Below are 23,880 nucleotides of genomic sequence, written 5' to 3'. Positions count from 1 at the left end.
TATACAGACAAGAGAAAAGAAAACAGAGTTCAACCTTCTAAATTTTTATTCCAAGGGGTACTATCTAATAAATGGTCTTTCCCAGTGTTCAGCCCCGATTCCCGGCCGTGTGACCCTATATTAATAAAACGTACATCTCCAATCCACCACAAGGACCATTTTTTGAGAACACGACCCGAAAACAGAGCAATGAACCTTCATGAAAAAACAAAAACCTGTAGAGGTGTTCCATAGACTCACAGAGACCGTGTAAAAGTGGCCAAACAGTGAAGAAATGGTTAAATAGCTGCCCCCCCATAATATCCCCAGCTAAACTCAAGATGACAAGACAAAAGACAAGACAGACAAAACATTTCCTCCTCCCCCTCCCAAGAGACCGCCGGACTCACCCGAACACGCACCTCAACCCCGCTCAGCCGCACACTGCGGTCTTTACCTTCTCAGCTGCTGCGAACCATAGGTCAATTCCAGCCTGCCCCACCCCAATCACCCGGGCTGTGGATATCTCAAGATAAATCACATCCAATAGAGTTAGGGACCAGTTAATCATTGTAAGCTTCTCAGGCTCCTTCCATCTCATTGCTATTAGCTTCTTCGCTGCTGTGACGCCCGCTAGGACAACCCTTTTCAGTTGTACGGACGCGGGTAGTGTCGTTATATCGTTCAGGAGTAGCGTAACAGCTGTGAATGGGATAGTTAAGCCACACAGATCTGAAAGTTTGTCCGTTATTGACCTCCAGAAGCGGGCCACTGGTGGGCAATCCCAATACATATGCATATAAGTGCCAGTGGCCTTTTGAGAGCACAAAGTGCACCGAGAGTCGGTTATCAGTCCCATAGCATATAGCTTCCTAGGTGTAAGATAGGTCCTATGAATATAATTAAAATTAATTTGCTGGTGATTGGGGTTTGGCCACATTTGCCCAAACATCATCCCAGTCAAACTCGGGGTCCAACTCCGGGATATCCACACGCCAGATTGTATCCAATGATACATTTTTATACGTGGATTGAATTAAGAGCGTATAAAAGTCGGAGACAAACCCTCTGGATGTCGTCCTGTCCACTATGAGCCTGAGGAAGGGGTGTGGGTGCAAGGCTTGAGCCCACGGTACGCCATGCGCCCTCAGTGCTGACCTTAGTTGAAGGTAAAGAAAGAAGGACTCGCCGGGAAGATCATAAAATTCTCTTAAGTCCTGAAACGCACGGAGGCCGTTCTTATCATAAATATCCTCCAGAGTATGCACTCCCCTCCTTTGCCATTGAGGAATATTAACCGGCTTGTGTCCAACAAGTAATTGCTGGTTATTAAAAATTGGAGAGTCCAGGTGCCAAGGGCATTTAACCCCACACGACCTCTGTACATTACGCCACGTTTGGATCACGTGAGTTATGATCGGTCCATACCTCAGCCGGCATTTCGAAATAGAGACAGTGGAGTACACTACATCCTGCAATCTTAGCGGAGATACCGCCGCCGCTTCTAAGGAGCGCCACGATACAGCCTCTACAGGGTCTAGCCAGCACATCAGAGGTCTCAGTGAAAAGGACCAGAAATAAAGTTTAAAATCAGGGATTGCGAGGCCCCCATCTTGTTTTCTACGTTGAGTAGTAGCCCTTTTGATTCTCGGGCGTTTGTTATTCCAGATAAACTTAGATACCATCGATTGTACCTTGCGCCAGTGGTCTATTGGAGGGGGCAGGGGGAGCATTGAGCTAATAAAATTTATCCTAGGCAGGATGTTCATTTTGATTATGGAAGCCCGGGCTTGTAAGGAGTTAGGAAGGGACGACCACCTGTCTAGATCCTGGCGTATTTTATCATAAGTACCCGTGAAGTTGTACTTAGTAGTTTGGTTCAGCGTGGGGAATATCTCTATGCCCAAGTATTTAAAATGTTCTACTATGGGGATATCAGCTGGTAGTCGTACCGCCTTGGCCAGTTCATTAAGAGGTAGGCAGGCTGATTTGTTCCAGTTAATCTTAAAACCTGACAATTTACCAAAGTCATCGATTATCCTCAATAATTTTGTGGCCGACCGGGAGGGGTCGTCCATGAAAATCAGCAGGTCATCCGCATAGAGAGCAATTTTGTGTGGAGTATTGTTGACCATTATGGGGACGATGTCCTCCGATTGCCTAATAAATTGGGCCAAAGGTTCGAGGGAAAGCGCGAACAGTCCCGGGCTCAGAGGGCAACCCTGTCTAGAAGATCTGGAGACTGGAAAGAGTGTGGAACAGTTTTTGCCTGTCAGTATCATCGCAGACGGCGAGGCATACAGGACTTTAATCATATGAATAAAACTCTTTCCAAGACCCATGACCTCAAGTACCTTCCACAGGTATGACCACTCAAGTCTGTCAAACGCCTTCATGGCATCCAAAGACAGAACTGTGGATGGAGTTGTATTGTCTTTACTGTTATCGATTACATGCAACAGCCTCCTAAGATTATCTGCAGCCAGACGCCCCGGGATAAAACCAGTTTGATCGCAGTGTACCAATACAGACATAAATCTCTGCAGGCGACGGGCCAGCACCTTGGCAAACACCTTTAAATCGGCCCCGAGAAGACTCAAGGGTCTATAGCTACCACAATCATTGGGATCTTTGTCCTTCTTGAGAAGTAAAGAAATCAACGCCATATTGACATCTCTTGAGAACTCCCCTTGTTCGATAGCGTAATTGATCATATCGAGCATCAATGGACCCAGTTGGTCCCAGAAAGCTAAATACACTTCGGGTGGAATACCATCCCAGCCTGGTGCCTTACCCCTCTGCATTTCAACAATCGTCTCCCTCAATTCTACGAGAGTAATCGGTCTCCCCAGTTCCTTGGCCTCTTCCTCAGAAATGTGGGGTATCTCAAGCCCGCCAATGAACGATTCAAATTTAGAGTCATCAAGATTACCCTCTGAGCTATATAACTGTGAGTAAAACTCTTTAAAAGTGTCATTGATCTTTTTCGAATCAGTAGTGACTGCACCCTGGCTCGTCCTAATCGAGGGGATATCCGAGAAATGATCATTTGAGCGTATTTTCATTGCCAATAGATGGCTAGGTCTGGAGCCGTGAAAATAGTAATTTTGTCTTGTCCTATGTATCAAGAACTCAGACTGTTGTTTAAGTATGGAGTTTATTTCTTTTTTGACTATCTTACGTTGTGTGTTTAGTCGTTCATTATAGTTAGTTTGCAAGGATGCGTATAGGTCCGCATATAATGATTCCAGTCCTTCTAGCTTTTTTGACCGTGATTTTCGCAAATTGGAGGCAAATAGTGTGACATGACCCCTGATAAATCCTTTCAATGCGTTCCACAGGACCCTAGGGTCTTCTACTGTGCCAACGTTGATCTGCAAAAATTCAGCTAGTTTACTCCTGAACTCAGAACAGAAGTCATCGTTCTTTAGCAAGGTCGAATTAAAACGCCATCTGGGAGCTCTTGCGGAGAGCCTGCCAAAGGTTGCCGTAAGGAAAATCCCCTTGTGGTCTGAGAGAGCCAAGGGAACCAATGAGACATCGAAACTATCAAACATATTAGGGGACGCGAATGCATAGTCAATTCGAGAGAAGCTTTTGTGTCTGGCTGACAGGTGAGAGTAATCTTTGAGGGTGGGGTTGCATAAGCGCCAAAGGTCTGTGAGCCCTGTGTCTTTGGCCCACATCCTAAGGGCCTTAGAGGCCCGTTTTTGGTCGCTCGTTTCAGAGGGCCCGGACCTATCCATCTCCGCATCCCAGCACGCATTAAAATCGCCACCCACAATGAGAGCGTATCCATTAAGTTCCAACATATTCTTCGTGATTGTATTATAGAACGCTGAATCAAATGTGTTAGGAGCATACAATGCTATTATAGCCATCTTCCTATGCAAGAATTCAACTTTTGCTATAGTAATCCTTCCCTCCGTGTCCGACCATACATCCAAGATTTTGATATCAAGGTTACGTCTTGTAACTATGACTACTCCTTTCGTCTTATCATCGGCTGAGGATGAGGAGATAACGTGATATTGCCGATTTGCCAGTCTTGACACGTCACCTACCAATAAATGCGTCTCACTAAGGAGAGCAAGGTCAATATTTCTCCTCTTCAATAGCCAAAGGACACTGGCACGCTTGTGTGGGGCGTTAAGCCCTCCTGCGTTCCAAATTAAAATATTCAATTTAGCCATGGTCGAGCTTGTATAAATGCGTAGAGAACATACCAGTGCAGCCAGGCTGAGTACAGAGGTGCTGATCCCGGCGGGCCCGAACGGTCAATCCCAGGAGTTCAGAGGAGGAACAATTACACACATATAAGACAACAGTACATAAAACACATAAAAATACCACCCCAGCTACAACCCCCCCTCCTTCTACTCTAAACCCTAACCCCCCCGTCCTATTATAAGGCCCCCTATACCCACTCTCCAATCCCCACCCTATGCCCCATCCACTGAGGATGGTCATCTTCCTATCACTTCCCACTAGAGACATGGATCAATAAGACGCTCCCCACTCCAACCCCCCTCTAGATAAACCCCTGAGTAAACCCCCACTAGTCCAATAAACACAAATAATAATAAAAATAAAATTCAATAAAGATATCGGTCGAAACCCACCTGAGCCCTGGCCCCAACATGAGACAACCATAATGGTAAAAATAGCCATTATTAAATAATAACTCCACATCAACCTGCAGCCAACTATTTCCGAATCTGCGCTTCAACGTCGCATTGTTATAGCCTAAAAGGGTATAGGAAAATTCAAAACAAAATTAAATTAAAGCACCCCAGCCGATAGTCTAAGGCAGGATCGGGTCACAGGTTAATTGTGCAAAATTGTGTGAACAATGTCAATTAAACAATGACAAAAAAAGGAAGGGAAAAAAAGGGTTATGGTCAAAGTGCACCCCTTTAGCTGTCCCTCTGATCAGGCACAACGGCTGAAATGACATAACCTATGTAAGAATAGAACTAAACACATTCATTAATTAATCAATCCGGGGATGGTAATAAGCAACACCTGACACCACCTGTTATCATACATTGTTTCAATAAAGATATCGGTCGGAGCAGTTAGTCCAAGGTAGGATCGAATCACAGTTAAATTGCTCACTCAAATGCCATTAAAACAGCGACAATAATTATTATATAATTACTCAGCATCAACCCTGTAACCATCTACCTTGGAGTCTGCATATTAATGTCGCAACGTTATAGCATAAATGGATCACGGAAAATTCAAAACAAAATTAAGGCAATTCAGCAGTTAGTCCAAGGTAGAATCGGATCACATTTAAATCGCGCATACAGATGACATAAAAACAGCGACAGTAAGAAAGAAAAAAGAAAGGAAAAGAGGGTCATGGCTAAAGTGCAGGCCATATAACCATATAGCCATGAAGTGCAAGCCATACCCGACCCAACCTGTTATCATATATTGTATATGCATATTCAACGACCTTGGCTTCTACTATGGATCCCAAAGCTCAAAACAACCTGGATATAAAAATAAAAGCATACCAGAAGTTAGTTAGGGATTCGATCACTCTTGAATTGTGCAAACCAATGTCCCTTTGAACAGCAACAGCAACCAAAATACGTAACCATTAACGGGTCTCGAATGTCTCAGCGCAGACTATAGACGAAGCCCGCTGGCTATCCCGAGGCTAGCGCGTAAGCTAGTGATGAATCCGGATAGCACGTTAGCCTATTATGTACATTGTTCAGCTAGCTCGTTAGCTTCCAAAGAGGCGATACACAAGTATGACCATGAGGTCAGCTTTAGCAAGTAACAGAAGTCATTGGGAAGCCCCGCTAGTTGGATGGGCATTGGGCAGTTAGCATGTCTGGGCATGACAGCAAGTATTTGTGAATAGTCGGCCTAATCAATGTATATAGGCCCAAACCGCCAAGTCACTCACCCGCCATAGATATCAAGCAACAGACTCGGGTATCTCCGCGAGATATTCCTTCGCTTTAGCCAACGACCAAAACAAACGCTGACCACCGACCTTCTCCAACACAGATAATTTCGCGGGAGCGAATAACGTGGGCCTCAGGCCTAGTTTCCATAGCTTAGTCAGGACCACCTTGTATTCGCCTCTCTGTGCTTGAACCTCCGGTGTAAAGTCTTCGAAAATGGCCACTTTGTGATCGCCAAGCCTCAGATTACCCCTTCTGGTACGAGCCGACCGCATGATGAGTTCTCTTTGCTGGAGTCTGTTCAGCTTGACTATGATGGGCCTCGGCTCTTTGTTCACGCCGGGAGAAAACCTGCCCGCTCTGTAGGCCGACTCACAGATAGGGGGCGAAGGGAGGACGTCCGTCCCTAGTATTTTCTGCAGCAGTTCGGGGCACGGTCTCAGAGAGACGGCCTTCACCGCTGGTCTCCGGTACTCCAACAATCCTGACGTTGTGGCGTCTATCCCGGGACTGCATCTCCTCCATTCCCGACTGTAGTTTGTTGACTTCAGCCTGCCTAGCCAGCAGGGCGGATTCGAGACCCGCCATCTTCTCGCACTGTAATGATACCTCCGTCGTTAGCGTGGCTAGTTCGTTAGCATTAGCCGAGGAGACAGCGTGCATCGTCTCCATCTTGTCTGTCAGCGGTACTACCGCCAGCCGTATTTCTTCTGATATCTCACGACGGAGGCTGACACAAAAATCCGCCAACACTTTCTTCTGTGCTTCAGCGATGCGTGTCTCAGAGTCTGCGTGTAGCTTGGTCATGACCAAGAGCACAGCTTCGCTTAACTCCCCGACAACGGGCGACGGTGCGGCCAGGCCTGGCGGTGATGGTTTGCTGGTTGGTGCAGTCATGGCTCTGGTTTCCACCCCCGTCATCGTAGAAAGTCGAAAAAAGTCGATGAATGTATACTAAATACGACGACCTAGCAAACAGATAAAAAACAAATAAAAATAAAATAAAGACTAATGGGGAGAAACGTATATTCAGCACGGTAGAAGGGAGCTCATGTGAAACACGTCTACTCCATGATCGCTCAGCTCCGCCCCTCCCATATGTCCTTCCTTTCTTTGCTCTTTTCTTCCCTCCTTCCTTATGTCCTTCATTCCTTCCCTCCTTCCCTTCCTTCACTCTTACCTTAATTGCTTCTTTCCTTCCTTCCTTTGCTCTTCCCTTGTTTCTTTCTTTCTTTCCTTCCTTTCTTATTTCCTTAATTTGCCTCTTCCTCCCTTCCTCGTGTCTGACTCTTAACCACCAAAACCTACATCATGTCAGTTAGGGTACCTTGTGTATACTGCGCCTTGTGTATACTTCACCTTGTGTATCATTTTATTCTTACTCATTGTATATTCAGATTCAAATTCTTTATTGCCTATATTTATTGTGACATATAATATAACCAATAAGGCATACAGACCCTCTTCTTCATCTTTGTTTATTTTTTCTCATATTTCTATATTCTGATCTAATTGTATTGCCTAGTCTTTCCACTATTACCCTGCCCATATCTGTACCTCCCCCCCCTCCCCATGCTGCTATGTTTTCCCCAGAATTTCACCCAAGCGGATCAATAAAGGAATTTCTCATGTTATCTTCGTTCCCTCCTCCTTTCCCCATCCATCCATCCATCCATCCATCCATCCATCCATCGATTAACCCTTTCACTACCACACTACAGAAGGTTAACCGGATTCAACGGTTAATGAATCCATCCGTGTGAAGTAAACCACTGAACACACACACTATAGGTGAAACCAATACGTTGGAAAATCAGTTAACCGATCTTCCTCCCTCTCCTCCTCCTCCTCCTCTCGCCAGGCCCAGGACCTGAATGTGATCGAGGAGGTGATCCGGATGATGCTGGAGATCATTAACTCTTGCCTGTCCAACTCGCTGCACCACAACCCCAACCTGGTGTACGCCCTGCTCTACAAGAGAGAGCTCTTCGAACAGTTCAGAACACACCCCTCCTTCCAGGACATCATGCAGAACCTGGACACGGTAAGATGAGATGCCATGAGACGAGATCATTCTTTATTGTCTGTTGTAGTAGTCAGTAGTCGTTTATTAGTCACGTATAAAGTACAGGTACGTTACAGTGTGATGCTTGGTTCATACACATACAGCTCATTATAGTAATATTCCACAATTGTTACAGTTGGTAGTAATAATGGCACACATAAGTTCACACCAACATGCGCATGTGTTGACACATGCAGGACTAGTCTTGAGACAGACGTGTGTGTATCTCCGCTGCCATGTTAGGCGCGGAGATACACATACGGTGATTTCGTTGATACGGAAATGTGTTTTGCGTAAAGCCTAAGCATAAGACAACCATCGTACAGCGTAGACAGACACACAGACAAGACATCAGAGGAGACAATGTGATTAACCCCTTCCTTCCCGCCCAACCAACATCATCCATTTGATGTGGCACAGTCCCATGAGACTAAGGTTATCTTGTGTCGCACGGCCCTTTTTATATTGCACTGTCCCATACTCGTTAAGTGGGCGTATTGAATGTGGCACAAATCTTTTTGAATCTTTTCGGTTTCCACATGGCGGTAGCAGCTCGTGTTCTGTGTGTAGTACATGTGAAGGATCTTTTAGTGCACACGCACACACACACACACACACACACGCACACGCACGCACACACGCACACACACACACGCGCGCACACACACGCGCACGCACGCACGCACACGCACACGCACACGGACCAGCAATTCAATTCAATCAATGCAGAGTCTTCTAAATTAAAATACTTAAGTGAAGTCAATATAGAGCACTTTAAACACAAGGCAAAGTGTGTTACAAGATAGGAAGACATGAAGCAGATGGAGACGACAACAACAACTACAACAACAACAACACCACACATTGAACTTAAAACAGAATGCAAACACACACACACAAAATTATGTTTTATCTGCATCGCTGCACACAAGACACACACAAACTGGAAGGCAAGGCCCATATTTGTGAATGGTTTATTACATATCATGTAAGTTATTTGCAAATAAACTAGTCTAAATCTAATTTGGATTATTTCATGTCCAGCCCCTCTTATTTCCCTTGTATTGAAGACGCCATTTTTGAAGCCATTTTTTAAACCACATTTTAAATGAATTTCCTTCCCTGCCTGGCTACCCCACACACCCAAGAGTTCAAAGGAAAACTTTTACAAACTGGGCAGTACATTAGGTAGGCAGTGTTCCTGGCTCCGAAAAGCACAGCAAATTGATTAATCAAAGCTAATTAATTTGGCAATAATTGTGAACAGCTTGTTTAGGCTTGTTAATGGGAAGATGTTTAAAGCCACGGCCAAAATGGTAAGGAGTATCTATGTCACTTTCCCCCAGTGCTTAAATAACATGTCAGACTGCCAGGTCCATACAAGGAGTATCTATGTCACTTTCCCCCAGTGCTTAAATAACATGTCAGACTGCCAGGTCCATACAAGGAGTATCTATGTCACTTTCCCCCAGTGCTTAAATAACATGTCAGACTGCCAGGTCCATACAAGGAGTATCTATGTCACTTTCCCCCAGTGCTTAAATAACATGTCAGACTGCCAGGTCCATACAAAGACCCTTCTTAATTCATTGACTGCCACGCTGTTTTTCCATCTTTACTCCCTGGCACCAGCGTTATCGTATATTCTATATTATAGCTATGGAGACAATAGTATGGCTCATTTGACAGGCACTATTTATAGTCCAACAGGGACGAACCAGTTCATTTCTACATACTTTCATTTGTGCGCTATTCCACGCTAAACATTGCCCCGTTTCAAAATAATCCAGTCTCGTTTTCTAGTTTGTGAGATATGACGTGTTATATGCATATGCGCAAATCGTTCGGGTTGCTTGCCTTAAACCTATATTATTTCCAAATCAAAGGTATATACCATATAGATGTTTCCCATCACAAAGTCATCAAGGGGGAAGGGGGGGGGGGGGTCGTTTTACGAAGCTGCGATCATTATCAAAAGCATGTTTTAGGTTCGGTAAAATATGACTCTGTGATCAATACAAAAGCATGTTTTAGGTTTGGTAAAATAGACTTAAAATAGAAATTACCTTTGTCAGAAGGTACTCCAAAATGAATAATCCCAGTAGTTCCATCGCGATCGCCATTACTGGTGTGCATTGGGCCTGGCTATAATACGGGAAACAATAGGTTTCAGGCGAGCAAATCGACGACAGATTCACTTTGAGGGGGAAGGGATTTCTGCAGCCGGAGGTACTGAGGCACCGAGAGACACCTTAGAGACCCAGTGGTGCTCCTAAGACCATACAGCTAGAGCGACACACAAAACCCCACAACATTACAATAATTCACCCATGGAACTATGTGTTGGGGATAAGGGTTCCGCACGGACAATTATGTTTGTTACTTTCCTGTCGGCAAACGAGTTCCTGTTAGTTGGCAAGTAAGCAGTTTTGACGTTGAAGTTGATGTTGAATAAACGTTTAGCAAGATTTTATTTTGTAAGCAACATTTTGTGTCATCGTTTTTAGTCAACGACATTGCATGAATAATTTCGTCACGTTAGTGTCACATGATCTCCATTAACGTGACGTTTCGTGTCGTTGTCGTCAGGGGACTAAATTAACACATTGACCGCCAGAGGTCGCTGTGGGCGTATGGCCGTTTGTGCCAGCGCTTTGTTCAATGGAGAGAATGCCGTGTTTGCGAGTGCTAAAACTATATTAAATATTATAGCTATGGATCTAATAACGTTGTCGATTGTCAGTGAGTTTCTTCTGGTCAACATGCAAAAAACTGATTATTTTTTCATCCGTACATTTCCGTTTTATACCGTGGTGAATATGAGTATAGTTTGAGTGATTCTGAGTAATCCCAGGAAAAGACGCGAAAACAGCCCTTTAGTTAAATCCACTTATCACGTTGCCATTTTTCGCCTGATTATCGAATATTCCTGAAATCAACGCTAGATTATCGTTATTATGTCTCCTCATGCACGCATGAAAGGGGGCTTGCAGCGGGGCGCCCCTCCGTGCTGTGATGTGACCAACGAGAAACAGCACACACACATTCCACACAGACAGCTTCGATCGCGGGAGAAAAAAATATCAGATCAACGCAAGATTGGATATATACTGTCCTTACCTTGTCTCTGATGTAATGCAAAAAAAAAGAATCCAATTATCTGATCGCCATTCCAAGTACTTGTCGCGGTTGTCCGTCCCACGTTATCCGGCATTGCATATGAACGAGGGGGGGGGGGGGGGCAGCCTAGTTGATGCATCGTTGTAAGCGCTCGTCTTGCCGGAGTATTTAAACCCCGCCCGCACAGCTCAGCTCGGCCCAGAAATCAAACTGCATCGTTTCAAATGGAGTGCAATAGCGGCCGCAAGGCATTAGGCGGTGGTATTGACCGTCTGCGATCTCAGACACACTCAGAACAGCCTGCACAGGCTGCCCCGATGAATTATGAATGGAAATCGCGAATAAAAGAAAAACTGATCCAATAACGAGTATACTCGTTGTCTGGCGCTCAACAATTGGCGGGCTAACATGAGTTAACTTGTTGTTGGCGCAGAAAGGGTTAAGGCGGCAGTTTCGTTTGCCAGTGTTTGTAAGATAGTGATAGCTATTGCTAGTAAAAGACAGTACGAAGGTTTATATACAGTATATATCGACTAAAAACTAGGGATGCTCGATATTGGCTTTTTTACCGATACCGATATATCGATATTGTCCAACTCTTAATTTCTGATACCGATATCAACCGATAGCGATATATGCAGGGTTTCCCCCCCAAAAAACTGAATAATTTCAGGTATTTTACATTACATATCTCTTGTTGTGGAATTAACACAACATTATGCATACTTTTGACAGTAAATAAAATCAGAATTTGTTCTTACTTGCTTGCCTGGGTAAATAAAGGTTATAGAAATGTAAGAAGAAAAATAAATAAATATATATATATATTTTTTAAACCGATACCGATATTTTCCGATATCACATTTTAATGCCAATATCGGCCGATAATATCGGTAGGCCGATAATATCGGACATCCCTACTAAAAACACACTGCAGTTTAGTTTGCCAGTGTTTGTTTCGTCAGTGGTGTTTGTGCTTCATCAAAAGAGAAGCAGGCTATTCCCTGTCCTCGCTCCCCAATGCTAGAATGAACTTCCCACACAGTCAGGATTGCCAAAACCCGCCCAATTGTCTGCCATCGACAAAAAATGGGGTGGGGGGGGGATTTTATTAAATCAAAATGATATATGTATAATTTTTTATTTATTACATTTTCCCCCCTTCATTTCAGATATTGATTGAAGAAGTGTGTTTTTAGTCGATATATACTGTATATAAACCTTCGTACTGTCTTCTACTAGCAATAGCTATCACTATCTTAGCTGCCAGAGTTGTACCTCTAATATCTATCCTGCTGACTTGTTGTACAGAACTTGTCGCTTAATAAAAGCATTCAGCTAAACGACTAAATGTAAATGTAATGAGTTTTAACAGCAGGCCAAGTCGTTCAGGAAGATCTCATTGCATCGCACGTGGTCCATCCTCGCCTGCAGCCTCCGGGGAGCCTCGTTTCAAGGGCAAAAAGAGACATGTTTACTGTGCATAGATGTACAGCGTTTTTCGTTTTAACCTTCTGTATTGTCGCAGTGAAAGGGTTAACCCTTTGGTGGTGTAGTAGTGAAAGGGTTAACCTTCTGTATTGTCACAGTGAAAGGGTTAATCCTTTGGTGGTGTGGTAGTGAAAGGGTTAAGCGTTAGAATCTCATAAATCCATACAATATTTAACTCCTGGGTATATCATTCCCGATGGAAGCGGCGGAAGCTGGACGGGGGGAGGAGGGGGGGAAACCCTGGCATCTCACTTCCCTCCAGCTGACAGCAAATCCCAAGTACTTCCTCACAACAACAGAAAAGAAGGAAGGAGAAGAACAAAACATAAAAAGCCGCTGCGTGACTCTTATTCCCGACCCCCCCCCCCCCCCCCCCTTCCCGAAGACAAGATCAAAAGCTCTACAGAGAGAATTCCGTGGAATCGGAATGCTGTTCTACCAGCGTCGGACTCTATGGGGAACCACCCCTTTCGGAGAGCCAGCCAGGCAGGCAGTTAGCCCATCACACACAGGCCCCAGATCAGGAACAGACGCACACAGCATCATTAACATTAGTGTCTGTGTGTGTGTGCGTGTGTCTGTCTGTGCGTGTGTCTGTGTGTGCGTGTGTCTGTGCGTGTGTGTGCGTGTGTGTCTGTACGTGTGTGTGCGTGTGTGTCTGTACGTGTGTGTGTGTGTCTGTACGTGTGTGTGTGTGTGTGTGTGTGTCTGTACGTGTGTGTGCGTGTGTGTGTGTGTGTGTGTGTGTGTGTGTGTCTGTACGTGTGTGTGTGCGTGTGTCTGATTGCACTGTACAGCTGCATGCCGAGGCTCCTTGAGTAGTATTGATGAATTAATCAGTCCCTCAGTGTCTGGGGGCCACGTGTCAAATATTCATCCTGAGTGTATGGATGGTTATGTCTTGGGGAGAAGGGGGGGGGGGGGGGGGGGGGGGTAGAGAGAGAGAGTCTGTCATTCACAGTCATATTAGTCATATAGCGTTCCCTCGGGACATGAGAGAGAAGGAAGGAAGGAAGGAAGCTAGTGGGCTTCACTAAAGCCACTCTCCCTATGATGTCTGTGTGTGTTTTCACATACGTGTGTATGCATGTGCATGTCTGTGTGTGTTTTCACATACGTGTGTATGCATGTGCATGTCTGTGTGTGTTTTCACATACTTGTGTATGTATGTGCATGTCTGTGTGTGTTTTCACATACGTGTGTATGCATGTGCATGTCTGTGTGTGTTTTCACATACTTGTGTATGTATGTGCATGTCTGTGTGTGTTTTCACATACGTGTGTATGCATGTGCATGTCTGTGTGTGTTTTCACATACTTGTGTATGTATGTGCATGTCTGTGTGTGTTTTCACATACGTGTGTATGCATGTGCATGTCTGTGTGTGTTTTCACATACTTGTGTATGTATGTGCATGTCTGTGTGTGTTTTCACATACGTGTGTATGCATGTGCATGTCTGTGTGTGTTTTCACATACTTGTGTATGTATGTCTGTGTTCGTACATCCATGGCCATAGGTTTGTGTGCAATCCATACGTAAGAGAGGGGGGGGGGGGGGGGGGGGGGGGGGGGGGTCCAAGGTAGCTAGCGTGCTTCAGTGAAGCCGGCCCCCCTGAGGCTATGCTCTGATGCCTGCACCGCTCAGGCAAGCCCATGTGTGTGTGTGTGTGTGTGTGTGTGTGTGTGTGTGTGTGTGTGTGTGTGTGTGTGTGTGTGTGTGTGTGTGTGTGTGTGTGTGTGTGTGTGTGTGTGTGTGTGTGTGTGTGTGTGTGTGTGTGTGTGTGTGCGTGTGTACGTGTGTGTGTGTGTGTGTGTGCGCGCGTGTGTACGTGTGTGTGTGTGTGTGTGTGTATAAGAGATTCAGGATGGACTGCTTTTTTGCCCCTTTAAATTAACCCCATATGGGAAACCTTCAGAGTTAATGACGAGATCAGTAGATAGACGCACAGCAAAGTACATACACACACCCACACGCGCACACAGTACACACACACGCGGCTCATGTTGGCTCTGCCGTGTTTGAATTCCCCTCCGGTGTGGCTACAATCAGTGAGCAGAGAACACATTGCCTGTGGATGTAGCTCCTCGCAGAGAGAGAGAAGGAGCATTAAAAGGAATGTGTAATATCTTCAGTTTTAATTACCAAATATCAAACATGTCTGGAGGGGGAGAGAGAGAGCCTCACACCACAGTGTGGGTTCACCAAATACGGCTGTCTGTGATCTCTCCTGCTTGGGTTTAAAAACCTGGTAGACATCCGACAACTGAAGCTGTAGTTGAGTATTTCTTTTATTATTATTTATATATATATATATATATATATATATATATATATATATATATATATATATATATATATATATATATATATATATATATATATATATATCGATGAGCAGGTCTAAAACAAGTTCATTTGAATCTGTAATCTGAAATATGCATGAATGTGACGGGATCGGGATCAGGAGGCAGAGGCAGGGAATGTTTAAATGACTGCAACACGGTACATAAAGATACTGGAACAGGGCGCGTGGTGGTGTTCATGGAGAACTGAACAAGGAACAACGAGCGATACCACTGATTAACGTTGCTACCTCAGCTAACATTAATGGGCGGCACGGTGGTGTAGTGGTTAACACTGTCGCCTCACAGCTAGAAGGTCCAGGGTTCGATTCCCGCTTGGGGACCAGGTTTCAGCGTTGCCAGGTACCCAGGTGGGGTATCTCCCGGGCCTTTGCATGTTCTCCCCGTGCTCGCAAGGGTTTCCCCTCCTGATAAGATAAACCCAATGGAAAAACATGCACAACAGATCGCTAACGGACAAGGAGCACTTGGATTAGTCCCCGGGGCGCGGCCCCATGCCGCAGCCCCTATCTGCTCCCGGCTGCCCTTGGGGGGAAGGACGACTAAACTGGGTATAAAATATATAAATTAGTACTACTGAATAAAATCTCTAATCCAATGTCTGTACAGAGTTGTAGTATTAATGTGTACAGTGATACAGGTATAAAGGTTTTATGGTAGTAAGTCCTACTGGCCAGCATAACTAGTAAGAGATATGTAAAGATATACATATCGTATCTACAGATATGTAAAAAGGATTATATCCAGGTATGTACAGACGGATATGGATATATATATAATATACACAGTATATGCGGTAAAAATAAATATATTTAGCCGTCCACAATTTAAGAAATTGTTAGTCATAAGACTTTGTTGACTAATAATCCATTAGTTGATATTAAGTGACAAATTTGTAGAATGATCTTCCCCACTGAGTTCTCAACGGGCATGACATTTTTTTTATAAATAAACCACCCCCCAAAAAATTCAGACTTTCTGAAATTCTGATTGTGACTGAACATCACGGTACAACTGGATAGGTCTAGACTAGAATCATTTCAATATAACAACGTGCTTGAATATTACAACTGGATATGTCTAGAACATAACAACATGCTTGAATATTACAACTGGATAAGTCTAGAACATAACAACATGCTTGAATATTACAACTGGATAGGTCTAGAACATAATAACATGCTTGAATATTACAACTGGATAGGTCTAGAACATAACATGCTTGAATATAACTGGATAGGTCTAGAACATAACAACATGCTTGAATATTACAACTGGATAAGTCTAGAACATAACATGCTTGAATATTACAACTGGATAGGTCTAGAACATAACAACATGCTTGAATATTACAACTGGATAAGTCTAGAACATAACAACATGCTTGAATATTACAACTGGATAGGTCTAGAACATAACATGCTTGAATATTACAACTGGATAGGTCTAGAAGTGAACATAACAACATGCTTGAATATTACAACTGGATAGGTCTAGAATATAACATGCTTGAATATTACTACTGGATTGGTCTAGAACTAACTAGAGTTTATTTTCCTTTAGAACAAACTATGAAAAATTTATTTACTTCTTAATCTCATCTAATTACATATTAATCTCTAATATAATCTCATATTAATCTCTAATATAATCTCATTAATCTAATCTAATTTCATATTAATCTCTAATCTCATTCATCTCTAATCTAATGACATATGAATCTCTAATATAATACAATCTCATATCTTCATCTCTAATATAATATAATTTCATATTAATCTCTAATCTAATATCATCTCATGAATCTAATATAATATCATTCATCTAAAATATAATATCTCATATTAATCTCTAATATAATATCATATTAGTCTATAATCTCATATTAATCTCTAATCTAATCTCATGAATCTCTTAATATAATCTCATATTAACTCAACAACGCACAGGCCTTGTCTCCTTTCCTCTTCTCTCAAACATAAACTTTCAAACTGAGCTCTAAACTTTTATCGTTCATAATCCATATCTAATACGGTGGTCATTGTCTTTATTCCCAGAGAACAATAAGGCAAAGTGAATTATTCTGTCCTATTACTATCATTAATATTTAAAATTAGTAATTGATCACACGTTTCAGAAGTTTCTCAAGTTTCAAGTTTCTTTAATAGTTGTCATACAGAAGTACAGAATACTTTTATACAAAATGCTTCTTACTGTTACGCTCCAGAGACTGTGCTAGACAAGAATGCCAGTAACATATAGCCAGAATGCCAGTAACATATAGCCTTGCCTGATAATCAGACTGAATTAGCCTACATTGCATTCACAGGCCATCAAAATAAAGTATGCATATGCTCAACCAGCACTAGACTTTCCTTTCTTTAAAATAAACACAAAAAAACAATATCAACAATGTTAAAATGTTCCGCTTGAAATTAAAGTGCAGTATTTGAAATACAATTAAAGGAATATGGCTGGATTTCTTATCAAAAGGAAAAGTGTCACTGTTATTTTTTTAATAAACAAACAAATTAGAATGCCATCAATATAAAATGCAGCATAAATCAAACTAACACACTGTACTGTTTCAAAACAACACTGCTCTGTTCATTCTATTTTTAAAATATGTACATTGTCTGTCTACATTTATTTAGACTAACATTATTTAAATATTGAGTGCAACACAGTAATTATTGTGAAACTGTGGTGGATTAACGTAATTCGGTGAGTTGGAACTGTCTATGGGTTGGGGGGTCCGCATGGACAGTTTAGCGTGTGGTACCTTCGGACCTTCTCGACTCTAACGTTACCGGAGTTGAATCTAGTTGATAACATGCAGTGGAAAAGCGGCAATAGTCCCGGTTGGAGTCAGTAAACACAGTTGTATGTTAGCCTTCTTGTTGAAGTAGAAGTTTAATTTAAAAAATGTTGCATCGGGGAGCTCCAGTAGCTCACCACGTACCGCGAGTGCTATTTCAGCGCCGTGGACAACCGCGCTCGCGCGGATCTGGGGCTGAGCGAGTTCGAATCCCGGACTGCAGCCGTGCCTTTCCCAGAGTGTCTTCCCCCCCATCTGAACCCTTTCAGCCTGCTTCTGTCGGTCGAACTTGACCAAGTATAAATGCGATAAACGTATAAAAGAGCCAGGGAAATGGCCAAAGTTTAAAAAAAAATTAAATAAATGTTGCATCCCCTGAACCGAACAATACACACACGCCCCGAACCGTGGAGGTCGTGCCGAACGGTGTACGGTTCGAATGCGTACCGCTCCACCCCTAGTCCATACGCAACAGCAGTTGAGCATGAATTGTGGAAAATTAGAGCGAAAGAGAGGACTATGCACTATGCAGCCAGCACTTTAAACAAAATGAAAATTCATAAATTAAGTGTGTGCCAGGGACTGAAATATCATAGATTCCAACCACTACCAGACCAATTCTGATTGGTCTAGCCAGGTCCCGCCAGGCTCTGTTGGGTTTTGAGAATTCTTATTTCCTACATGCAGTCTTGAAATGTATTGCTTACCAGAGATGTGTTTATCATTTATCATTCAGTATGGAAAAAAACCTTTAAACATCTTTTCCCCAACGACTGGTTTATAATTCACACACATATATATATATGGTATGATGCCGTGGTGCTACTATGCACGCAGCCTCCCACATTGCACTGTGTGTCATCATACGGGGCAGGGCTGCTGCAATCCCAATGTCACAACTCCAAAAGCCAGGATTAAAAGGGTTGTTAGGGCATCACCGTGGGCCATGGCAGAGCTGGGAGTTGAGATTAACTTCAATGAGATCAACATGATATCATATGGTGTGGTCAGGAACAGGGGAGAAATCTGACAGAGCAGCGCTACCAGACTCAACTCATCACGGAAGTGAACCCACTTTTTTTTTTTAAAAAGACATCTTGGAAAGATTCTAGTAATGGTAAACTTAAATTATTCTGTAATGTAGAAGCCGGGTTTACATTCATTGTTTATTAGGACCCCCTCGCAAAACGAGATGGTTCATCTCAAGGGGTTTATCCTTTCAATAAAAACATTTACATGTATCTGGTTGCCATTGATGCTACGAAGCAACTTATTTTATTTACTTGCATTCAAACGTCAGTCACATTTGCTGATCGCCATGTCCGCCAAGGCAGATTAAAGAGTTCGACCTGAAATTCAAGACTGTAAAAGGGCCAAACTGTGTGGTGGTGGGGAGGAAGCTTATTACAAGCTTTAAAGTAAGCTACATCCCAGGGTCATAATGTCTGGTGAAAATAATTCCGAGTGGCTCAAACTGGCCACGGTAGCGGAGTTTGCTTGTCCATCGCAGAGTGTATGTCAGCAGCAGCACTGTAGGCCTATTCGTCTAACTCAACTGAGTGTGTGCGAGCTGGGCGCTGTCCAGTGCTGAAAGTCTGAGCATCTGAGTGTGTGTGAGCTGGGCGCTGTCCAGTCCTGAAGGTCTGACTTTGAGCTGCTGAGTGTGTGTGGGCTGGGCGCTGTCCAGTGCTGAAGGTCTGACTCTGAGCTGCTGAGTGTGTGTGAGTTGGGCGCTGTCCAGTGCTGAAGGTCTGACTCTGAGCTGCTGAGTGTGTGTGAGTTGGGCGCTGTCCAGTGCTGAAGGTCTGACTCTGAGCTGCTGAGTGTGTGTGGGTGCTGTCCAGTGCTGAAGGTCTGACTCTGAGCTGCCGAGTGTGTGTGAGCTGGGCGCTGTCCAGCGCTGAAGGTCTGACTGAGCTGCTGAGTGTGTGCGAGCTGGGCGCTGTCCAGTGCTGAAGGTCTTACTCTGAGCTGCTGAGTGTGTGCGAGCTGGGCGCTGTCCAGTGCTGAAGGTCTGACTCTGAGCTGCTGAGTGTGTGTGAGTTGGGCGCTGGACAGCAGGAGGCAACTCAAATCAATGGTTCATAATCTATGTGTTATTCGATAGCCTAATTTTTATATAAGTAATATGCATACTGGTAAACAATTTTATAGTATTTCCGATCTTTGCTGAGCAAGAGTTTTGTGTGAAGGAATTCAAGTCCTGTCCAATAGACTCATGTCCCAAATATAGGCTGATTGATTTAAGTGATTGAAGCAAATAAAAGCCTGGGCTATTTATTGTTGTCTGTATATATATATACTGTACATGTGTTTTGCATGGTATACTGTATACTGTACATGTGTTTTGGATGGGGGGAAATGCTTATATCGCCAATAAATGATCAATATTTGTGCAGTGTGAAATGTGACTATTTTCGCCGAATTTTGCATGTGGTTTCTGTTATGTGATTGGCTGTTTCCACTGTCTGACCCCCAGGTGATTGGTTTCTTCAGCCATCGTCTGGAGCAGGCAGGAAGTGACCTGTCTGTGGAGCGGGTTCAGGAAGTGATCATGAAGGGTGCCCAGGCCCTGCCCAAAGACAGACTCAAGGTAAAAAAACATAAAAACATGTTAAACACTGAAGACAATGGAAATGTGTACATAAACAAAAAATACTTTGCAAATGTGTTTTCGGTGCTGAACCTGACACAGACGTACAGTGTCTAAAGCACACCATAATAAATAAAAAAAGGCAATTCAGCTATCTCAAACCCCGCCCTCTTTTCTTGATCCTCCAAACACGACTGTTGCTGTTTGAGGGAAGCAACAGTTGTGATTGGAGGATCAAGAAAAGGGGCGAGGCTTGAGATCAATGACATACTTTTATAAAGTGGAAGATGTTAAGTAGTCCTGTTGCCATTGCCTATTAGGAAAAACAAACAAATACATGTTAGTTTGAGAGTGTCTGGAGAATACAGTTAGTTAGTTTGAGAGTGTCTGGAGAATACAGTTAGTTAGTTTGAGAGTGTCTGGAGAATACAGTTAGTTAGTTTGAGAGTGTCTGGAGAATACAGTTAGTTAGTTTGAGAGTGTCTGGAGAATACAGTTAGTTAGTTTGAGAGTGTCTGGAGAATACAGTTAGTTAGTTTGAGAGTGTCTGGAGAATACAGTTAGTTAGTTTGAGAGTGTCTGGAGAATACAGTCAGTTAGTTAGTTTGAGAGTGTCTGGAGTTCAGTTCCTAGAGGCCCACAAGACAGACACACAAGGCCCAAAGCCGGGAGGACAGGGACAGATGGAGCCGGAGGTGTTGGAGGACAGGACAGGTAGGGGTGGCTGAACAGATGAGTATAGGAGGACAGGTAGGTAGGGGTGGCTGAACAGATGAGTGTAGGAGGACAGGTAGGTAGGGGTGGCTGAACAGATGAGTATAGGAGGACAGGTAGGTAGGGGTGGCTGAACAGATGAGTATAGGAGGACAGGACAGGTAGGGGTGGCTGAACAGATGAGTGTAGGAGGACAGGACAGGTAGGGGTGGCTGAACAGATGAGTATAGGAGGACAGGTAGGTAGGGGTGGCTGAACAGATGAGTGTAGGAGGACAGGACAGGTAGGGGTGGCTGAACAGATGAGTATAGGAGGACAGGTAAGTAGGGGTGGCTGAACAGATGAGTGTAGGAGGACAGGACAGGTAGGGGTGGCTGAACAGATGAGTATAGGAGGACAGGTAAGTAGGGGTGGCTGAACAGATGAGTATAGGAGGACAGGTAGGTAGGGGTGGCTGAACAGATGAGTATAGGAGGACAGGACGCGTCTATTAGAATCCTAACGCATTTATGCTTCCGCGTTCGCGTTTTGCGAATCTGATTGGCCACTGCCGTTTCTGGTCATGTGACATGTGCGCCCAACCGCGTGACGTGCCCATTTCCGCCTCGACCAGCAGCAAACTACCTAACGCCTAGTTTATCACTGGTTAAGCTTAGGCGACTCTTTCGAAGTTGGTTAAGGTTAGAGTTTGGAATCAGGGCTGGCGTTCTATCGCCCTGCTCTAAGACAAACTCTAACCTTAACCAACTTCGAAAGAGTGCCTAAGCTTAACCGGCGAAAGAACTTGCCGTCACACGATTGGCGCGACCAGAAACGTCAGTGGCCAATCAGAGCGCAAAACGCGAACGCATAAATGCGTTAGGATTCGAATAGACACGGACAGGACAGGTAGGGGTGGCTGATAGTGTGATTGGGAGAATGGGGACTGGGGTGGGGAAGGTACAGTACGGTACCGTTGGTACATGGTTACAGGCCAGGACACTACCAGCCCTAAGATAATGAGGATTTGGACACTGTACAGTAAGATAATAAAAAAGTTAATACAAATAAAAGAACAGTGGAAGTGGACGCTGTACGGTAAGATAATAAAAAACATTTATAAAAGAATTTACCTTCATACTGTCTTTTACTATTATGCACTTTGCTACTAAGGAATCTACCTCGCCTATAGTACTACCTACTATGCTAATATGTCTATACTGCTATGCACTCAAGACTGGAGCACTCGTGTTCGACACTGTTTGACAAACAATGTTACATACTGACTAGGGATGCTCGATATTGGCTTTTTTACCGATACCGATATACCGATATTGTCCAACTCTTAATTTCCGATACCGATATCAACCGAAATCAACCGATACCGATATAGGGCGCGGATCCACCTGCCTCATATTTATGACCGCACGCGTCTTTTCTCAATGTATCCCAATGGGGAGAGAGCGTATGCGGCCGCATGCGCCGCCTATAGGAAATGCGCTGCAGTCGGCTTCTTTTTTCAGCTTTTTTGTGCGGCCGAAAGTTGAAACTTTCTTAACTTTCAGAGCGATGCGCTGAGCTCATTTTCAGACAACCAATCACAGCCATTCATATCTGCCACTCTGTTTGTAACCCGACACCGGAGCTGCCTGCCTGTCTTGGCTGTCTCCCACAGTAGACGGGCCATTGAGATTCGCGACAAAACACAAATACACTAATAATAATAACTACACGAATACACTACTAAAAAGCTAATAAAAAGCAAAGGGCGAACTGTGGTGTCAGGCAATAACTATATATATAATTAATATACAATAAAGTTATTAAAATATGCTATAATATGTGCAAAACCGCGGCAGGAAAAAACGATAAAAGGATGGCTGTAGATTTATTTCTGTCATCTACAAGATGCGCTTCATGCCAGCACTCCCGGCGCACTGCCAGTGTTTTTGTGAGATTGGTGGACGCATATGCAGGGTTTCCCCCCCCAAAAATTTAATAATTTCAGGTAATTAACATTACATATCTCTTGTTGTGGAATTAACACAACATTATGCATACTTTTGAAAATAAATAAAATCTGAATTTGTTCTTACTTGCTTGCCTGGGTAAATAAAGGTTATAGAAATGTAAAAAAAAAAATGAAAACCGATACCGATATTTTCCGATATCACATTTTAATGCCGATATCGGCCGATAATATCGGACATCCCTAATACTGACCCTTAGCCGCCATAATTACACCCTTCCTGCTGACTTGTTGTACAGAGCTTGTAAGTCGATTTGGTTAAAAGCGTTCAGCTAAATGACTAAATGCAACGGGAAGTGGACGCTGTACGGCGCGAGGAAGAAGAGGGTAGGGGCACGAGGAGGGCAGGTGAAGAAGAAAGGGGGAACAGGATATGGTGTGAAGGAAAGAAGATTGAATGCAGGAATGAGAGCGAGAGAGTGGGAGGGAGGGAGAGATGGAGAGAACCGTTGGGACACGGGACCGAGAGCCGAGCCCGCAACCTTCAGAGCTGGCCAGCTACGTCTTCTTAACATGTAATGACATTTCAAGGAGATGGGAGAGTGGGGGTTGGGAGGTGGGGGTTAGTCGAGGGGCGGCGGTGGTTATGGTGGTGGTGGTGGTGGGCGTGGGGGGGGGGGGTGCGCAGGCATAAATCTGCCACCGCGCCTCGTTACCTAGTGCTCCTGGCGGGATGGCTCGCTCCACCCTCCCGTCCCGCCGCTCGCTCTCTCTACATTAATCAATGAGGAAACACGTATCCGCCGGCTCCGCGCGGCTCCTCTCCTCTCCGCCGCTCTTAATTGCGTGTTTCATCATGCG

The 23,880-nt window shown here is 44.0% G+C and overlaps 1 protein-coding gene across 1 annotated transcript in view; it reads left to right on the top strand.

The window, feature by feature from the left end:
• dym (dymeclin) overlaps window positions 1-23,880 on the top strand; it is a gene marked incomplete at its 5' end in the record, with an annotated part of 215,942 nt that overhangs the window by 151,776 nt on the left and 40,286 nt on the right. The window contains 2 exons of the mRNA XM_084325001.1: window positions 7,768-7,950; window positions 20,244-20,357. Of these exons, the coding sequence (XP_084181127.1) occupies window positions 7,768-7,950; window positions 20,244-20,357 (297 nt within the window). The remainder of the gene's footprint in view (window positions 1-7,767; window positions 7,951-20,243; window positions 20,358-23,880) is intronic.

The sequence above is a fragment of the Notolepis coatsorum genome (assembly GCF_963971535.1).
Source record: "Notolepis coatsorum genome assembly, chromosome: 11".
Taxonomy (NCBI): domain Eukaryota; kingdom Metazoa; phylum Chordata; class Actinopteri; order Aulopiformes; family Paralepididae; genus Notolepis; species Notolepis coatsorum.
This window is presented reverse-complemented; position numbering and strand designations above follow the sequence as displayed.